This window comes from Petromyzon marinus, chromosome 12, assembly GCF_048934315.1.
Source record: "Petromyzon marinus isolate PM22_M1 ecotype Great Lakes invasive population chromosome 12, UKy_Petmar_22M1.pri1.0, whole genome shotgun sequence".
Taxonomy (NCBI): domain Eukaryota; kingdom Metazoa; phylum Chordata; class Hyperoartia; order Petromyzontiformes; family Petromyzontidae; genus Petromyzon; species Petromyzon marinus.
This window is the reverse complement of record NC_133678.1, coordinates 5,453,638-5,473,589: the sequence shown is the minus strand read 5'-3', so window position 1 is coordinate 5,473,589 and position 19,952 is coordinate 5,453,638. Positions and strand designations below refer to the sequence as shown.

Here is a 19,952-nt window from a genome sequence, read left to right as displayed (position 1 = left end):
CTCTGGTGACTCACGTGACTCACGTGAGTCACGTGGCACACGTGGCTCTCGTGACTCAAGTGGCTCTGGTGACTCTGGTGACTCACGTGACTCACGTGAGTCACGTGGCACACGTGGCTCTCGTGACTCAAGTGGCTCTCGTGGCTCAAGCGACTCACGTGACTCAAGTGGCTCTCGTGGCTCACCCGGCTCGTTGAGGAAGTCTCGTATTTGCAGGGAGAGGAGGCCCGGGGGTACGCCCGTTCGCGCGTCCGTCTCTCCGCACATGGTCTGCAGCCACGGCACCGAGTAGTCCAGGGGCTCTGGCAGCGACTTCCCAGGATCTGTGCAGAGCGTGTCGTGGACGTGTACGAGGGTTAAATCATTCGCTCGCTAGCTCGCACGCACAGTGAGCGTGCGAAAAGACATTGCGTTTATAATATTGACATGTTTTACAAATGAGGATATATTGGTTACGAACGGTGTTTCAGTGCAGACAAAACAAACCAATAATAAAACACACCTACTGGGTCAGTATTTTTGGCATCATGTAATTTTAAACGAGGCTGCAATAAAATAGCATTTTATATTTCCATAGAAAGATACTCTTCTCTGATCATTTATTAATTCGTGATACACACAATCCTCCGCAACAGTGGATGAAGGGTGTTGCGTCATGATTAAATGAGAGGGGTTTACAAGGTGGAAACAAACGGACGAAGCGGCACACGGAACGAACGACGTCACCTCCCGACTTGTAGTTGATCACCGCCCCCTTGACGCAGGCGTCGAAGCACGAGAAGTCCAGCTTCTGCGTGCGCCGGTGACAGCTGAGCAGCACGGACGGCTGGTGCACCAGCGCGTACAGGAACGGCTCCAGCTGCTGCGACCCATCTCCGGACTTGCGCCCGGGCTGCCGCACCACCGTGAGTCCCAGGGCCTGTCTCGCCGACGACCTGCCGGGCACCCGCAGGCTCTCCGGCGGCAGGAACCTCCCCGCGGCCGTGCACGGCGCCGCCGTGTGGCCGCCGAAGCGCGCCGGCGGAGACGGCGGCGGCGGCGGCGGCGGCGGCGGCGCCGGCGGAGCCGTCGGCGGGAGGCCGTCCACGGCGGCGGCGGCCGCGCAGCTGGAGTCCGGCCGCGCCGGGTAGAGGCTGGCCTGCGAGCCGCTCCGCGACGGCGGAGGGGCGGTCGACGAGGGCCCGGCCTCCTCCGGCGCCGGCCGCGCGCCGCCCTGGGCCTCGGCGGGCGGCCGGCCGTCCGCCGCGGAGCCGGGCGCGCTGCTCGACGCGCTCTCGCAAGGCGCCGGGGGCCTCGGCTGGGAGCCCGGCGACGGCTCGGCGCACCTGCCCTTGACGGGCGTCGCCGAGTAGGTCATAGCGGAGATCTTGCTGGCGGTGAGGAACACGTCGAAGGGGACGAAGCTGCGGCTCTTGACGGTGGACGACTGGCGCGACGCGCAGGGCAGGCGCTGCTGCTGCTGCTGCTGCTGCTGCCGGTGACGTACGAGCGACGCAGGGTGCTCCGTGTGGACGAGCAGCGCCGCGGCACTGTCGCTGCCGATGCCGCTGTCCTGCGCCCGGCTGTGCCGTGATGCCGCGTCCGCGGACGTCGCCACCGCGCCATCAGGCGGCTTCGTGCCGATCGGCTGCAGGTGCTCGGGTGTGACCGCCTGGAAAGCAAGAGAGCGGCATTGACGGGGTCCGCGCACGCGCGCACTGTCGCAACACATCCGCGCACTGTCGCAACACATCCGCAACGTAACATTTATCAAGGTAATAATCGTAACTCGATAGATTGTAAGATCAACATTTCATTATACACGAAGTATACCTTTGTTGTGTAATGCAGCTTACAACCGATAGCACGCGACCAAAAAGGCCTTGTGCGCGCCCGTTCTCAGAAGATAAGAAGAGGTGAGCCGGGATAGCGCTTGGACGATGGGTGACCGTCACGCGTAACAGGTGACACAGGCTGCATGGCTGTGCGGTGGGCGGCAGAGGGAAAGCGCGGCGAAATCCAACGCCGCAGTGTGCCCCTATGCTCCCCAAAATGTCACCAACCCGCGCTGACCAGCGCGGGTTGGTGTGGGGAAGGGGGGCCCCCGCGTGCATCAGCGATCTGAGCAAGAGCTGCACAACGTGCATAAGACAAAACAAAAGCCGCCATTTTCGGCAGTGTTTGTTTATGATTGACGATGGGAAAAATACCTCCTAGACACTTATTATTTCTAGTTGGTCACGGAAACCCTATCCTCACCTATTTGGAAATCTACTGATGGATTGTCTCAATCATGAGGTTTATATGACCGTACTTCTCTAAGCTGTCAGTGTGTGTAGGTGCAGGAAGGGGGACGAGGAAGGGGAGGCAGAGAAGGGTGGGGGACAGGACCAGATCAATTACCAGCCTCCAATAATATTTGCCATCGGAATTACCCGTGGCCGGAAAATCAAACTCAGGTGGGCCAAATGAATAGTGCGGTTCACCAACCACTGCGTCACCGTTCGCTTCCTGCAACTCGACAGCCTTTTTTAAATGTAAGGTCCCAAGGTGGCTTTACGCACAGCCCCATCTGTGAATGCACTTGAATGAGCACAGGGATTAACTTACGATGTGTCCATTGCCTTACCATTCCACTCCAATTGCGCTACCTCTAAAGTCTCCACTCTCTGTCAGGTGTAATGCCCCGCCGTATTATCTAAAGTGGATTCCAGTGGAAAATAAAACACTTCTTTATCGGGAGGCACCATCAGCTTGGCTGACTCGAAGCAAACAGTACGGGATTACACTGAGATTTCACAAAGCAAACGGGTTGTGCATGGCTCGCTTGTGCATTCTGGAAGTCCACCAGGTGGAGTCATACGAAAGTGTATTTCATTAAAACGTGGAAATTTTCTCTCACTAAATTTTTTTTCCCTAACATAAACCAGACACGGGTCATACGATGCCAGCGAGTATCCCGCGTCTCGGGAAAAATGACAAATATTCGAGAGGTATTTATATTAACTGTACGCACATGATTAAGGATGATTACAAAATGCACAGTTATAAGACGCATTATAATGAAAAATACGAGTCAAAATCAAATAGTCCGTTCATTAGCTGAAACAAAACAAAATTCTGCCGGATTAGTTATTTCTGATTTGTTTAAATTTGTGTATTAACAAACTTTGGGCCAGAAGGCAATTTCGTGAGTCAAAATTGCAGCCGAGCGTCTATTCCTGCCAAGGCATCGGCTCTCGCATTTGCTCATTCTCAATTTAATTGAATTTCTCATATTTTTTAATCAGCCTAATTGTTTTAGGGCAGTGCAAGCTGCTCGTTTAAACAGCAGCTTAAATAACTCTCCCGTGCAGGTGGAAAGTTTTTGACATTTGGAAATTGCCAATTCCCCCACAGGCGCCAGTTCTACGCAGCAATACATCAACAGCAATCAAATGCTGGGTGCTCCCTCGCCGGGCTAAACACCGAGGATGGCAAACTTGCTTGTTTTGTAAAGTCTCACAAAAACATGTATATACATGTAAAAAGATCCCCCGTATAGCCTTAACAGACTGTAGGGCAAGTGTTGTTAGCGAGCACCTATGAAGGCCAACACGGCACACGTGGAAGTGGGTGGCCAACACCACGCCCGGCCACCTTTGTCTCCCCAGTGGCGATGTTTACACACCACACCAGGTACTAATTTGAGGCTGAGTCGACCTAGGGGAGGCCCACGACCGGTTCAGATAATCGTCACGGGTGTTGGCCGTGAGCGGGAATCGAACCCGGGTCGCCAGGTTCGTAGCACAGCGCGCTACCACAACACTATTTCTCCCCACACATATATACACACACACTCACAGAGGTTACTGCTTTAGGCTCAACAACGCGAACATAGATAAACAGAGCCGGGATCCGAGGGGTCACCGTGTCTGGTAGAGGTGAGTGGATCTTGAGAAGGCAGAGAGAAAGGCAGCGGAGGCAGAGAAAAACAAAGAGAGAAAGAAGGGGATGATATTATTGGGTCTTTCGGTAAAGTCACGTAGATAGATTTTCTTAGAACCTATCTACGTGACTTTACCGAAAGACCCAAGAATATGAATTCCTGCAGTCACGAAAGCTTTAAGTCAAGATGGAAGGGGATGATGTAGAGGTGAGGGACGGAGAGCACACGATGCGGTAAGATAATTTTAAATCTCGATTAAAAACTCTTTCTTTAGAACTGCTTTTTAGTGTTTAGTTTGTTGTCCTACCCCCGCACCTCCGATTTATTTTTTTCAGTTTAATTTATTTGGTATAGCCCTGTGAGCCATTCGGCTCTTGAATCGGGTGCAACCGCAACAAACAAAAACATGAACAAGAAACATCTTAAAGTGACTACGCGCAAACAGAAAAATCCAGGGAAAAAACAGCAAAGTCTTCCAGATTAGCATGGTTGGCTACGTACGGCGCGAAAGAAGTTCAACATCCATACGCACATTGCGTAGGAAGCATCGATCGGAGAGATGTCGACGGGTAGGTCCATACGTACACACACACACTCACGTAAATTCGATGTGATACGGCTCAACACAAGGGGAGTGCACCTTCCCATTGACAGGCGGCGAGCCCTCCGAGAGAGCTCCTTGACGTTCAAACACGACGGGCAAGCTCGCGCATCGGACTCAGCCAACGTTCAAAACGAGTGCACCGTGTTTGTAATTGCGCTTGCCTGTCAAGTGCACGAGCCAGCTGGTGCTATCGTTGGACGGCCACCAGAGGTGCGAGAGCGAATCGACGGAGGGCGACTCTGGCCCCGGGTGAAGCGAGGTTTATTTGTCATGGGGGATTCTACCGCTAATTCCGGCTGTGTGCTAAATAATCACACGGCCATGGCGAATAATCCCGCCGCTTCATTGCCTTGTAAGTAGCCAAGTGAACAATTGTCTGGCTGCAGTCACCGCGTACGACAACCGGATTCAATTAAGGAAGCTTGCCAATAGCTGTTCTGGAGGTGGGAGGACTGTTTACGCAAATTAAGTGTTGCATTCAAGTCCGGACTTTGCCTTTATTTTGTGGCTAATACGCAATTATGCTCAATATAGATAAACCGTGGCATGTGTAACAGATTAGACGTGAGTATCTAAATATTTCAACAGTTGTGGGCAATTATGCTTCAAGACTCAAATTAGATGCTTATGGTTTACCGCAATTTTTTTAATTTAAGATCGAAACCACATTGCGGACGAGCCTGGTTAATTTGATACTATTATGATTTTGTTCAGACAACGTTAAACGTTCGGAGCAATTTGTAATGTGCTCAAGAAAATAATACCGAATATTAATTAAAAAAACTTTTACAGCAGTGAATTCTCGGGCTTATTACCTATTGGCAAAGGCTACCATCCATCATGAGATTACCACTCAAGCATCAAGTTTTAAGCATTTCTTTCCAAATGCCAGCCACTGCCAAAATACAAACATTTTTTGGCCCCTGCCAGATGTGACCACAGGGCCCTAGGCATAAATATCACAAGATGTACGTGTCCTTGCATAACAAAACACTTAAGCTGTCAGGGTTCTTTAAGTCTGGCGGATAGTTTCTGGGCTTTGTGGTGTCCCCACAGCGCGGCGGGCACAAGTTCACACAGTCGCCAAGGGAGCTGCATCTCAAGCCAGCAACAGACCACTGAGCCACGGCACTCGGTAACCACCAGAAATCCGAGAGCGCTTGCACCCACCCCTCTGAGCTTGGGCTCGCCATGATCGCCGCCACAAGTGAGATTTGCCCATCGAATTTTAAACGCCGCGTTCGGCTTTCATTGGACGCTTACCCTTCAATAGTGGTCGGTTGTCCGAAGGTAATTTTCCAATCGGCAGTTTAAAAAGAAACGAAAGTATAGTTCAGCTACAAAGTTTTCCGTTGGATGTTTGTTTTAAAAGTGTACACGTACAAATGCATTACATTGTTCAGTAAAACCACGTTATATGAAGCAATGAATGTATTTAAAGGATGTTAGGGCAATTATATTTGGACAAATGCAACGATATTCATATTCTTGGATCTTTCGGTAAAGTCACGTTGAAGGGAAACAATAAAATAATAAAATGTTTCCCTTCAACGTGACTTTACCGAAAGAACCAAGAATATGAATCACTGCAGTCACGAAAGCTTTAAATAACAATTTAAATGCAACGATATCAAGAATGGCAAGTGTGATTATCACTGTCTTCATATAAATAAACTTGCACTAAAATCCTATCGTGATATTATAGCTTCATGCAAAGTTGACATTACCTAAAAAATATAATGCAAGCTAAACTAAACTTCACAATCATGTAACTAACCACCAATTATGTACAGAAATCTGAACACACATAATTCTATGATTGAAGTAACATCAACAAGAAAAGCATTTTAGCAAGTATCTGTAAAAGTTGTTTCATTATTTGCCTTAGCAAAACCATATTGTTCCAAGTCATAAGTTTTTAAAACTAATTATCTGTGCCAAAACACTGCCGGTAGTTTTTGGAAAAAAAGATGGCTTAATTTTTTTTTACCCTAATTAAACGTTGTTATTTGTACGTCTGATTAAAAGTGAAAATCGTCCTATCTGCCACCTCAATTCCCGAGCAAAAATGTTGGAGTGAATTCAACGTCAACCTATGCGAATTTCTCACAAGCTTCGCTTGAACGGCAGTGTATACAAAAAAACCGAATGCAACTATAAATAAGAAGATACCTCTCCTGACGGTGAGCGTTGCTTGCACATTTATTGTTGCAACGAAGATGCCAGGTGGCTGGCTTTGACACTGAGGTATAAACATATTTTTCAGAAGCGACCTGGCCACAAAATGATAGCTCATCAAAAGTGGTTTACAGTCACGTGGAAATTTATAGCAGCAAAATAATCTAAATAATCCCGCAAAAAAGAGAGGTGTGTACATTCCGGCGATCAAGCGTTAGATTGTTACCCCTTAGTCAAGCGAATAATGAAACTTCCAACACCTTAGACGTTTTGATTTAAAGCTTTCGTGACTGCAGTAAATCATATTCTTAGCTCTTTTGGTAAAGTCACGTTGTTTTATATATATTTTATTATTTTATTGTTTCCCTTCAACGTGACTTTACCGAAAGAGCTAAGAATATACCTTAGACGTTCACACACGCTTTCAGAAAGCTGCACACTTTAATTATGCGTAGCTGGCACGTAATATGCCTCACTATTTGCGGGGGCTTAAGCGCTGCGTATGAAATTAGTTGAATGTAAACAAAGTGTGTGATTTTACGATTTTCCACAGGACGACTTGTCCAGTTGCAATCACAATGCGGTAATTACGCGATTCATTTATTAAACGTTAAAATTGCTACGCAAATGTTACGTTTCAAAATTATGGAAAATTAAACGTAATTATACGATGCACAATGTTCGTTCAAACATATAATTTGCATTCATGAATCATTCGAAGTGATTTCCCCACTCAAACAATCTGGGGTAGTGCTCATCTTCTGTTTACAGGTCACAGAGAGAGTTGGTAAATTCCACATTCCTATGGTGGGGGTGAGTCTTATCTGGATTAATAAAGGATCCAAAATGTCTCGATATGGATGATTGGAATGATAACATGGAGAGAACACAGCGTAATTTATGCAGGGTAACAAAGTCTTAGAGCATGTTGAAACACGTTAACATCAATCCCAAGAAAATTCCTATAAATATATAAATATATAGCCAATGGAAATAAATGTTAAATTACAAAATACAATTTGGCAGCTGCACACTTCAATGATTCACTTACGCACGTGCAGTTTACATAGAAAACCTACAATTGAACGTACAGAAAATGGACTTGACATCGAATCATGAGCGGGCGCATTGCAGGTTTCCACGTCAATACATCCCGCAGATATACTTGGATCACGGGCAAAGAATTCCCATCCTGCGAGGCCGACGGCGTTGAGCGATGTGCTCAATCCGTCAAAAAACGCTCGCGCACGGCCGCTGCAACCCCCCCACCCCCCCCCCCGCCAGCGAACGGAGCGCGTGACAGCCGCCGAACTATGATGTGGCAAAGAAGCTCTCGCAGAAACGTGCACACCAAATATAAATGTTCCCTTGTGAAAACAGAGAACCCCCCCCCCCCCGCCTTCCCGCCTCCGGGCCCCCCTTCATTTCCCTCTACCGTGCTCGCCCACCGCGTCCCCATAAAAAGCAAGCAATGGGCTTTTCCGGCCGGTACCACTCTCGTCCCGACTCCTCTTGGCACTCGGCGGAGCGTTGCGGCACGGCGCCCCACCTGCCTCCCCCCACCCCCCCTGGAGCCTCTGTGCCAATTGCGATGAGGGGTGGGGGTCGTGGGGGGAGGGGGTGCAGGGGGAAGGTGGCAGTGCGAACGCGACGTTGACAACACGTGCCGAGCCCCCCCCCGCCCCCCGCCCCCCGCCCCAACTGCGCGCGAGTGAAGGCGACGGACACACGAAGAAAACACAAAGTTCCGTCGCTGTTCTCGGGGCGATGCCAACGGCAGTGCGGACGGGTTGGCAGGGAAAACGAAGGTCCAGAATCGGGGAACAGCCCTGGATGGGCGGGCTACACTGTATGTTGGGGGTCACTCACCAGGTAACGGACAGCGTTGGTTTTAAGGTGCCCCGAAACACTGCTATGTGCCTGAACGCTACGCACGGTGTTTTACCTGAATTTACTCTTCTCAAGAATGGGGAAATGCATTTTTTTTTCAAATAAAAGAGTGTGATGTTTTTCTGGGTGAATTGTTTTTAATCATCTTTTTTTAAGTCAAAATAAAATGTATTTGAAAGGCATGAAATATAGCAAACTAAGCCGTTCTGTTTTGATTTAAAGCTTTCGTGACTGCAGGGATTCATATTCTTGGTTCTTTCGGTAAAGTCACGTAGAAGGGACTTTACCGAAAGAACCAAGAATATATAAGCAGTTCTGGCTTGTCAGCTTACAAGTGAGCTGGGCTACATGGTGGTGGGGTCGGCACACGAACAGAAAAATTGTCCGATGTTACGTGAAGAACACCACTCGACATTCGCCCAGTTTCACGCACGTTACGTACTCGGTTTCCAACCGCAGCTCGCAATTAGCTACAAAAGAGCCTGCGAGTATGATGCCCACCTGCACGTCTTCTTGCGAGGCAGGAAAGGAAGTCAAGTTCTCCTCGGCCAAGTGCTGCATCAGTTGAAGCTGAGCCAGGCTGAGGAAGAAGTCGAGGCTGGAGGTGACGTTGACCTCCAGCGAGTGTCCACACACCAGCACCTCCTTCCAACACACGTACACACGCACACACGCACGCGCAAACCCCAACATGCAACATTGCACCTCTGCACCTCTGAGCGCTCACTGAAAGCCAGAGCCACTTTCATCTCGTAGACAACAACAATAACAACAAACATTCTCCCCCCTAAGGCCTGAACAGACTTATGGGGCAAGTGCTGTTTGACACACTATTGTAAAGTAAACTATTTTTATTTTACCAGGTGAGGCCCACTGAGCTAAATAGCTCTTTTTCAGAAGGGACCTGGCCATAATTCATAGCTCAACGAAGTGGCTTATCACGTGGAAATTGACAGCAGCCATATACTCTAAATGCATTTTTCTAAATGTGGAGTGAAAAACCAGAGGACCAAGAGAAAAATCCACACGACCACGGGGAGAGATACATGCAAACTCCAAATATACAGGCATCGTCAGGGTCGGGATCGAACCCACGACTTCCTGCATACCAGGCGAGGTTGTTGAGATCTTGCCACCATGACGAGATGTCACAATGCATCGATTCGCCGACTGAACTGGATTCTCTCACTCACAGCACACGCGTAGAAGTGTGCATTGGAGAATTGTTTGCTCGTGTTGTTTTGCTAATTGTAAACTAATTACGAACAAAGGTAGGAATGTTTTAAGCTTAAAGCTCCAGAAGAAACGGTCAATCGGGGGTGATCAATTCACCAAATATCAGCACAAGTGAAAGATTGTTGGGGGGGGGGGGTTATTTAGAGAGGCTGTGACCTGACCTGGAGAGCAGGAAAAACACAGTAAACGTCGCGATTGCTTGGTTGTTATTCCTCACGGCGGACAACTGTGGACAGATGACTGGATTACAATATTTTTCAAATCTTCATCATACCACCATTACTTCTGGGCCGATGACCAAATTGCCCAGAATGTACGCGACCTTGAGTTTGGACGGTGCTTGGATGGGTGACCACCGTGCATATAACAGACCTCGTAGGCTGCTGCGGGGGGCTACGTCATCAACCAGTAGCGGAGTCAATCAAAGGGCTGTACATCTTACTCATTTTGATTAGCTGAACATCTTTTGGCTGTGCGTATGAATGTTGAACTTCTTTCGCACTGTACATAGCCAACCGTGCTAATCGGAGGTGCGGGTAAAGGACAACCAAACTAAATACATACGGCGGCTGTATCATCGTCGCACCACCATTGACGCACTTAAGGTCGCTTGTCCACGATTACATTCCATTTTCCAAGTCGACGACTAAGTGCAGAGTATTTGGCTGCTATACATTTCCACTTCGTTGGGCTTTCATTCGTGACCGGGTCAGTTTTGACAAAAGAGCTACGCAGCTCAGTGGGCCTGGTAATATAAAAAAAATAGTTAATTGTACCCGGTGGGTGAGGCCACGTTCGCCTTCCTGCGCACCACGGCCATGGCGGGCAAACACCGAAACCCCCCAAGATGGTCGCCGGGGGCTTTTCACGATCGCCGTGACAACGAAGGCACCATCCCGATCAGCGCGACGGGGTTGGGGGGGGGGGGGTTGAGCGGAGGGAGTAGGGAGCGCTCCGCCATTACCTCCGTGTGGCCGAGCTCTGCGCCCATGTTCTTGACGAACACGACGGCGGGGGCGGCCGTCACCCTGATGCCGAAGTCGGTGAGGAGCGGCGTGAGGATGGCCCTCCGCTCCGGCTGCCTCCGCAGGCTGCAAGGGGACCAGACGCACGCCACGGAAGGGAGCCATCGTAACGAAAGTCCCCCCCAAGCTCGCAACGATTGCCATGTTGCACTCGGGGAGTGGAACCGAACGCACATTTTCCCCCAATTTTCGGGCATGTTTGGTTTGGCAACGGCGCTGGTGGGGGGATGTCGGTCATGGAGCTAAATGGCGAGCAGGAGCTAATGCCGCGGCTGATAAGGTTTTGCTTTTTATGTTATGCAATGTAAGGCACCGCCGTTATAGTTTTCTTTGCTCTTAAGATGACAAATTGCACACCAGTGAGTTCTCAAACATAAGCCCTGCACGGCCACTGAGACTTCTGAAAAAATATTTACAAACTAAAGTGAATACTGCAATTTCTCAAAAGAAGGCAAGTCATTCGTTGAAAGACTGTGCATCCCTTGACTTGAGCCAGACACTGCCTTTGGCAAGAAGAACTATATTTCAGAGAGGATTTATTTTAGCAGGCCCATTTTATACACTTAAAAAAAACACAATTCTGTAATGTGAAAAATGCAATGACATAAAAAGAGGGCAGCTGGGCACTCGTGACAGCTCAAGTTAGGTACGGTGCAGGTCACTATTTTATAGGCACGAGTAAATTACTGCCCGCTCTATAAAGTCTCAATTGAAAACGACCCGGGACTCGAGATGGGAGGAGATGAAAGCATTCCGGTTCGAGGAGCAGCTGTACAGCAACCGACACAAGCAACCACTCCCACGGAGCCGACTCGACTACCAGAACCGCCGCAGACTGCAGGGGCGAGAGGTGGAGGGAGGAGAGAAGCAGAGAGCGTGGTGGTTGGGCATTTTGGAAACCCAAGGGGGTTCAGGAAAAGTGCTGTCAAGGAAAGCAAGCGACCAGAGAAACGCACGATGATGGGAGCGTTTCTGAGATTTGGACGCGGGGAGCTACGGGGCGGCCGCTTGCTGACTCGGCACGGGCAAGGCCAGTGGCGACCTTGACACCTTGCTACCGGCGGTCGTCGTAGGAAGATGCCTGGCAAAAACAAATGTTCCCAACATCTGGTTGTTCGCTGCTGCCAGTTAGTGCCCAGCACTGTGTTCCGTCTCTTGGAAAAGGCTGACCACAGCAGGAATTGGAATGAGGTCATTTTCACTATCTGCCTGCACAGCGCGCATTTGCATTAAACATGATTAATATAATATAATATAAACATGATTAATATAATCGCTGTTTTTATTCTGTGTCTTTCTTCTTCTTCTTCTAAGCCAGAAGTCCCATTAGTGCATGGGGTCCGGCTGCTCATATTTTCTTTCCCCAAGTATATATATTCATATTCTTGGTTCTTTCGGTAACGTTCACGTAGAAGGGAAGCAATAAAATAATAAAAATATAAAACAATAAAATTCTCACGACGTTTCGACTGCAACACAAGCAATCATCATCAGCTGTGAAAACCACAGCAAGAAAATTTGAAAAAAGTGGCGTTTTTTTTTTTTTAAAACGCAGTCACGAAAGCTTTAAATCAAAATTGATTTATATTCAGTTTGCCTTCAGTAGTCGCATCCACTGTCCTTAAATAGAGATCCACAGGCTAACAAACAGACCCACCCAGACTCACGTAGGTTTTTGGGATCCATATGCAATATATATTGCCCCTTCTCTCATCCTACCTAGTGTCCTCATCTCATTCCATTGTCATTACGGTTGTGAAAACTGTCGATTGGTCGAATTTCGTAAAAACCGTTGTGGTACAAATAAAAAAAAACTACTCGCAAATCACTTGATTGGTTACATCGACATGTAAGCAACACCGCACCTCTACTGCGAAAACACCCGCAGACTACGATCGTCTGTGAATCGCGGTGCCTTCACCATAGCCTCATGCTTTAAGAATGGAAAAAACATGAATATGTACCATAGATAGTATATATATTATCTTTCTAATGATGTACTGGTTTCACTGGAGGCACACACTTCACTGGGAGGCAACGCGTTTATTTCTCGACCCCAATGGGGCACTTACAGAAACCACAACGGGTTAAACTACACCCTAACGGGCTAACTAGATTACAACGGGGTACTAGACCACAACGAGGTAACTACAAAGCTGGGTCAGTCAGTTCTCAGACTGCCTGACCCACGATGCTGAACGTGACGAGCGAAGACCCAAGATTGAAGAGCGGAGAAGTGGAGCACGGCGGGTCCCGTTCCTGTAGACGCCCCCCTCGGCTCTCAGGGCCCCCTTCTTATCCTCTGAGCATGGCCTCCCCCGCCCTTGGCCCCGCCTCCTTCTCGATCTTCCTAAAAGGTTCTCGATCTACGCCACCTGTCCCTCTCGGGTTCAACCACCTGTCACATCCTCCCTACCCCCTTTCTAACGTCCACCGGAACAAAGCCCCCTAGGGCCCCCTTTCCATGCTGTAACATACCCTGGTGCCAGCGAGAAGCTTCAACACTTGCAGCTCCACTTTCTTATCAGTAGCTGGGGCTAAACGCAGTCGTGACTCCATTAATGTCGCTACAATACTCTTATATAAGCGAACAACTTTATCTATCTGTGATGAACGCTGCACTTTCAGTCGTTTTCATGCAGGGGGCGCTGTAAACCTACACGCCCCCTGCATGAACGACGGAGGCGCAGGGACAGACGTTCGATCACGTTGGAATCGATCTGCAGACGGCGGTCTTCTCGCACGGCCAGCAGCTCCACGTCGCCTTATCTCGATCCCGCAATCCCAAACAGGTGAAAGTCCGCATCGAACCGAACCCCCAGCAAGACCATCATCTACTTAACGACGAGAGAAAATTCACACGTAATGTCGTTTTCAATTAAGTCTTCCAGATGTAAAATGATATAAGCTTTTAATGAAGAAATAAAATGATCTAATTCTAAATATAATACAATTCAAAGAGGTTTCATTTTAAAACTTCAAAACGGAGCATCGGGTGCTTGCGTGAATGCGTCGTTCGAGTGCAATTTATTTTGTGACTTTCCTGGCCAAAGGACGTAAATGGTTGTATAGAATGTTCTATTTTAACTTTTAAGTACGAATGCTTTGAGTGGCAGATTTGCAGCAGAAAGGCAACCCGCACGTGTGTCGGCAAAAAAATGAAAATGTACTTGACGAACGTACTAGTGATTTCAATTGCCTCCCTTAGCCAAACGGTTGCGACCGCTGTTGTGAACCCACCCGCTGGCCGTGTTCCACTCCAGGGCAGGGTTCTGGGAGCCCCTCTCGTCGTCGGGCGTGCCGTGGCCGCTCCTCTCTCCGCCGCGGTCGGGCCGCAGCTGGGCCCAGCAGCCCGTGCTGACGTTGATGGCCTGCAGGTCCACCTGGTACTGCCGGTCCTCCACCTCCGAGCCGGGCTCCCGCAGGATGCCCAGGTTCAGTGCTCGTCTGGCAGGAAGCAACACAAAACAAAAAATACAAGACGACGTCACGTAACGTATCCGACCGTCACGTATCCGCCCTGACCAGTTATTCGGGAAGCCACTTTCACCTTTTGTATATCGGGGAAAATGTTGTGTAAATCCAAATCCACCTTGGCCATGGCTCCTTCCACGCGCAGCTTCACGAGATGCACTCCAGCTTAGACGCGTCATGAATCTAAATTGGATCATTCTGCATTGTGTCATAGATGGTTAACACGTTTTCCCTTCCAATTGCTTGCTGATACAAACTCAAAATAGGTACAAACTGAATTTATAGTGAAACGTTATTTGGAGAGTGTCGATGGAGCGGTTTGTGCACTCGTGCTGTGAACCTGGTCACCGGGGTTTGATTCCGAGTCACAGCTAACCACAGCGAGCGATATCTCAAATGCTGCTCAGCCAACACCCCCACGGTTGACGTGACATGGGGTTGCCCTTCATTCAGCAGTGGATTGACATAGCGCTGTAAATTGTTTATTATTACTATCGTATACAAAGATAAAGGTCCCCCCATTTAGCCTTAACAGTCTGTTGGGGCAAGTGCTGTTAGCGAGCACCTATGAAAGCCGGCATGGCACACGAGGGAGGTGGGTGGCCAGCACCACGCCCGGCCGCATTTTGTCTTCCGAGTGGCGATGTTTACACGTTGCACCAGGCACTCATTTGAGGCTGAGTTGAGCTAGGGAAGGCCCAGGCCCGGTCCAGCTAATCGTCACGAGTGTTGGCCGTGAGTGGGAATCGAATTCGGGTCGCCGGGTTCGTAGTGCAGCGCGCTATAACCGCTGCGCTACCGCTCATCGTATGGATACACTCACGTCACCTACAGCCCTCTTTTCATCTCACTTTCTGAGATGCACCCATGGCTCAGCACGGTCAGCTAGGGAAGAGCGCGCGCACGTGCCCCCTAGGTTTACCCAGTGTGCCTGACCTCAGCTGAGGCACCCCCTGCTTTCACGATCCCTGGATACTTGACAGCGGGACCTCACACAGCTCCCAGTTGCCATAACAAGCAAATGTCTCAAGATCACGGTCTCCAAGGGAGTGCATGGGACTGCGTGTGATTTATAAATGTAATCAATTGTCAAAAAATATTCTCCACTGCCCAGGCCAACAACGGTAAATCAGCGGAATTGGTCGTGGGAGCATCATAAGCGGCGCTTTTCTGCTGATAAAGCCGGGCAGACACTGTCTCGTGCCGCAAGGGTGCGGCCACACTTTCAGAGCTTGGCTCCACGATGGTCCGCAAAACGCGATTTACGACGCGGGTCAATCTACTATAAATCCCGTTACAAAATAAACACGAAGAATTAACCCCCCCCCCCCTCCTCACGCATCGGTTCCAAAAAGGTTGGGAGAAAAGCATGGAAAAGTTCCACCCCAAGGCAAAAGGCCACGATCGGCAAACAGAGAGATGGAGAGAGGAGGGGGGGACCTGAAATTCACGACGCAGACCCAACCACAAAGAACATAAAGAATAGAGAATGATGGGGTGGGGGGGGGGAATGAAATCAGAGCGTGTGTCAAATGTAAAGCCTCAAGCACCAGAGAGATTTCAAGAATTACAATTACTGTAGAATTTTAATGTTGCTCTCTGCAATGTGCAGCATCTGCAGTGCTGGTTAGTTTCAATTCCTGGTCATGGCATTTAAACTGCATCCACTGGCGGGCATCGCCATCATCACCGATGACCAATCCACTGCCAGATTGGTCACCATCTCACATGGTTATCCATTTACGCACCTGCACACAAGCTGATTTCATCACTCTATATCCAGAGAGTAAATGTCTCCTGGGCACGTTCCCACCTTTGGCTCCCACTCTCTTGTTATTGTTTGCCCACCAGCCACCATTGCTTCTAGAGATGTGCCCTACTCAGGCACACTTAGTTTTCTTTACAGTCAAAATTGCAGATGTAATCCTAAGTATATTCCGTAAGCTCCTCTTTCTGTCTCACACTGACAAATACATTGGCAGTCGCAAGTGCTCAGAATAAGCGTGGAGAGATGCATGCTTGGAACTACACTGCTCATAGACGTCACGAAAATAAACACCTATACACCTATACGCTGTCCCAAGAACCACATAATGTATTGCAGAGCTACGAAATGAAGAGGGAGAGTATCATTTGGAGGGAATAATAGCCACGAAGTAGCTCTAGGGGTGGAGAACCTCCGATTAGCACGGTTGGCTACGTACAGTGCGAAAGAAGTCGAACATTTCATACACACAACTCAACGCCTCAACTTTGCAAATGGAATCAGGTCACGTGAATTCCTATAAACCCTGAGAGGTGACAATTAAAATGAAGATTTTAAATGTACTGCAGAATATACAGTAAATGCAACCACTGGTATATATTTATATATATAAATGTACGTATATAGAAGATGCACACGTACCATACTCAACCAATGTGAGCCGACGATACGGATTCCCTTAACGAGAATATGTTGAGGCCATCTGCATTGAGAATTAATAGTCAAAAAATTTACACCTAAAACCTGATCTTCCAGGACAAAATAGCATGGGTTTTATTTTTAGCTGACCAATGTTTCTTAATGCAGTTGTTTGTGTGGGCAACGGGTAGCCTCGGGGCGAAGGTTGGGAAGGCATCAAGGTAAAACCGTGGATTGGCGTTAGCAACATATGGAAAACATTTGGAAAATTAAGTCCCAGGGGACGTTGGTTATGTTGAAAAATAGAACTGCTTTGCATTAGAGGAACATTTGATAAACTAGGCGAGGCTACTGTGCCCCTTCTGGTCATGCTCACTTGCTCCGTGGCATGCGTTCAATTTGGCTCTCAACGCTCCAGAAACACAAAAAATGCCACACTCCTATTTATATAATGCCATTTTTTTGTGTGCGTGCGTCTAGGCCTCAAAACACCAGCATCATAACCGTGTGGGTCTGGCACACAACGGCAAGTGATTTTTTTATTTTTTTTGCAAATAAAACCTTTGGTAGACTGTTTAAAGAATGAAAATGCTGACAACACGTCAAAAGAATGCGTTAATAATATATAGCGCTGTTGAAGTAAATCCAAGTGAAAAATCTTTTTTAAACTGGCCTCCACGAATACAATTTCAGGCGCGTAAGATGAAATTTTTACACATCAAATATGGTTGTTTTTTTAAAATACCAGACTGGTCACTTCAAAAAGGGTTAAAATAATAGTCTGAAGTAATTTGGATAAGATGCTGGGCCCAGGAGTCTTTGACATATACCATACTGTAAAAATAATGAGTGCTTGGGAAAAAAAACGAGCCAAATAATGGGTTCGTTGTACAGTTAACATTAACCTTAGGTGCATTTTTCAAAGACATGCCAGATTGCAGGGTTGTAAGTAGCTGAAACAATGCTCAACGCAATTACTTTAATATTATTATCCATTTATGCTTCTACCAATTCCTTATTTTTTCTATATCCAAAACCACTTTTTTGCCGGGGGGTGGGGGATAGGGGGGAGATCGAGGGGGGGGGGCGGAGAAAGGGGGTGGGAGGGGAGGGGAAGTAAGCCCTGGAAAAACTAGTCACGCAACTGGCCAAGCCACCACAATATTGAAGATTTACACTGGCGACTTAAGAAGCTAACCGAAGGATTTTGCTAGACACGTTTTCCGTATCTGCAAACATACACGTTGAACGAACGCAGAGTCCTTCTTTAGAACCGTAACGCTGTGACTTCTTATATCCCTCCACTTAACTTGCAAAGTTAACACCGCACGCAATATTAGCATTTGAGTGGTAACTTACGGTTGAAATTTTAGGCAAAAAAAACATCTTAAAATACAAATGTTAAACATTCAAATGCATTGCATACGAACAATTACAAATTGCTCTACTCAATATTAATGTTAAATACCATTTTATCACATTTCTTTGCATGAACTAAAAAACAAACTATTATTTGATTCAGGAGGAACCACAACCATTTATTTTATTCATCTACAGGGCAATATTGCCAGCGATAGAGTATGGACCCGTATACTGTACACGCGATATCTCATTATCTAATGCGGGCACAGAATACAAGTGGTCACGTATGGTGCTGAACACGAACAGCATTTAGCGTTCTTCTTCTTGGTTATTACGGTAAAGTCACGTAGAATGGAAATACAATATTTGTATTTTATTATGTTTTATTTTTATTATTTTGTTTCCCTTCTACGTGACTTTACCGAAAGAACCAAGAAGATGAATCCCTGTAGTCACGAAAGCTTTAAATCGAAATTTAGCGTTCTGTTTCAAAAAACCGTGATCCACACATTTACATATGCATGTTGAATCTCGTTCGCACCGTGCGTAGCCAACGGCGCTAACCGGAGGAGTGGTTATCCGTCAACTGTTTTAGTTGAACAAATTAAGCAATCGAAAATAATGTACATGCCATTGTCAATGCCATCCCGTGTTGATCACGGGGGTTTTGTTTGATCATACTTTAGCACAATGGCCATTGCTAGTTGGTGAAGGAAGCTTTTCCAGTACTGGTTTAGATATCACTCACCACTCACGTTAAGCCATGGCCCGGGTTCATAATTGAGCCTACCACCACTCTTCTACTCCTCAACAATGCAATGACAAAAACATGTAACAAACTTTGATTTAAAGCTTTTGTAACTTCAGGGATTCACATTCTTGGTTCTTTCAGTAAAGTCACGTAGAAGGGAAACAATAAAATAATAAAAATATAAAATAATAAAATTGTATTGTTTCCCTTCTACGTGACTTTACCGAAAGAACCAAGAATATGTAATAAACTAACGGGTTTGTGAATTAATTCACGCATGTGAATATTGTGATGTTTTAATGCTAGCAGTCACTGCATGACGTCACATGTCACACGCGCGCACACACTCGCATATCTGGCAATGCGTACCTTACAAATGGAAACATTTATATTCTTTCTAGCTTTCACTCGCTCTGTTTTCATTATTCACTCACAAACTCTTAAAGGGGAGTTGATGCGTAATCTTGAGACTTCACAATATTTACATTCAATGCAGCGTCCTCATTAAGAGGTGCAACTGCCCTCATTTTACGTTAAAAAAAAAACTAAAATTGGAAAGCAGCTGCAACTTTGCAATTGATTTCTGCTCGTGGAAGAGCCCTCCACTCCTCTTCCACACTGCGCGGACATCTCGCGAGATGCGGGAGGAAGCCCACACTTTGCCCTCATCGCACGCGACCTGCCCATCGACCGAACCATTAAAACACGCTGATCACGACAGAGGCGCGATGGATTTCAGAAATTTTGCCCACTGTTCTGGCTGCCGCGCCGGGAGATTATTGGATCAACCTGGCCGACCTCTGTATTACAAGGCCCGGCGGGTGGGACAGAGGCCGGTGGACTTTTGGGAAAAAAAAAATACTGTCCCGTTGTTTCAGCTGCCATGCTGAGAATCAAACTGGTGGACTGGCGACCACTGCATTGTGAGTGTAGTGCGCAAACCATTACGCCACGGCTGCATTCCTCGTTTCTAAACGAGGGTGCAACCTACAAATTAACAGTGTGCAACAATTGGCACGCGCACGCGTGTGTATGTACGTAATATATGTTGGGGAGCGGCAGTGGTAGCGGTTAGCACGCTGCGCTACGAACCTGGCGACCCGTGTTCGATTCCTGCTCAC

The 19,952-nt window shown here is 47.6% G+C and overlaps 1 protein-coding gene across 7 annotated transcripts in view; it reads right to left on the bottom strand.

The window, feature by feature from the left end:
* VPS13B (vacuolar protein sorting 13 homolog B) overlaps window positions 1-19,952 on the bottom strand; it is a 305,573-nt gene that overhangs the window by 67,139 nt on the left and 218,482 nt on the right. For all 7 annotated transcript variants that reach the window (XM_076066534.1, XM_076066535.1, XM_076066538.1 and 4 more), the window contains exons 31-35: window positions 14,081-14,287; window positions 10,780-10,906; window positions 9,081-9,224; window positions 727-1,651; window positions 186-323 (exon numbers count right to left, since the gene is read on the bottom strand). In XM_076066534.1, coding sequence (XP_075922649.1) covers window positions 186-323; window positions 727-1,651; window positions 9,081-9,224; window positions 10,780-10,906; window positions 14,081-14,287 — 1,541 coding nt within the window. The remainder of the gene's footprint in view (window positions 1-185; window positions 324-726; window positions 1,652-9,080; window positions 9,225-10,779; window positions 10,907-14,080; window positions 14,288-19,952) is intronic.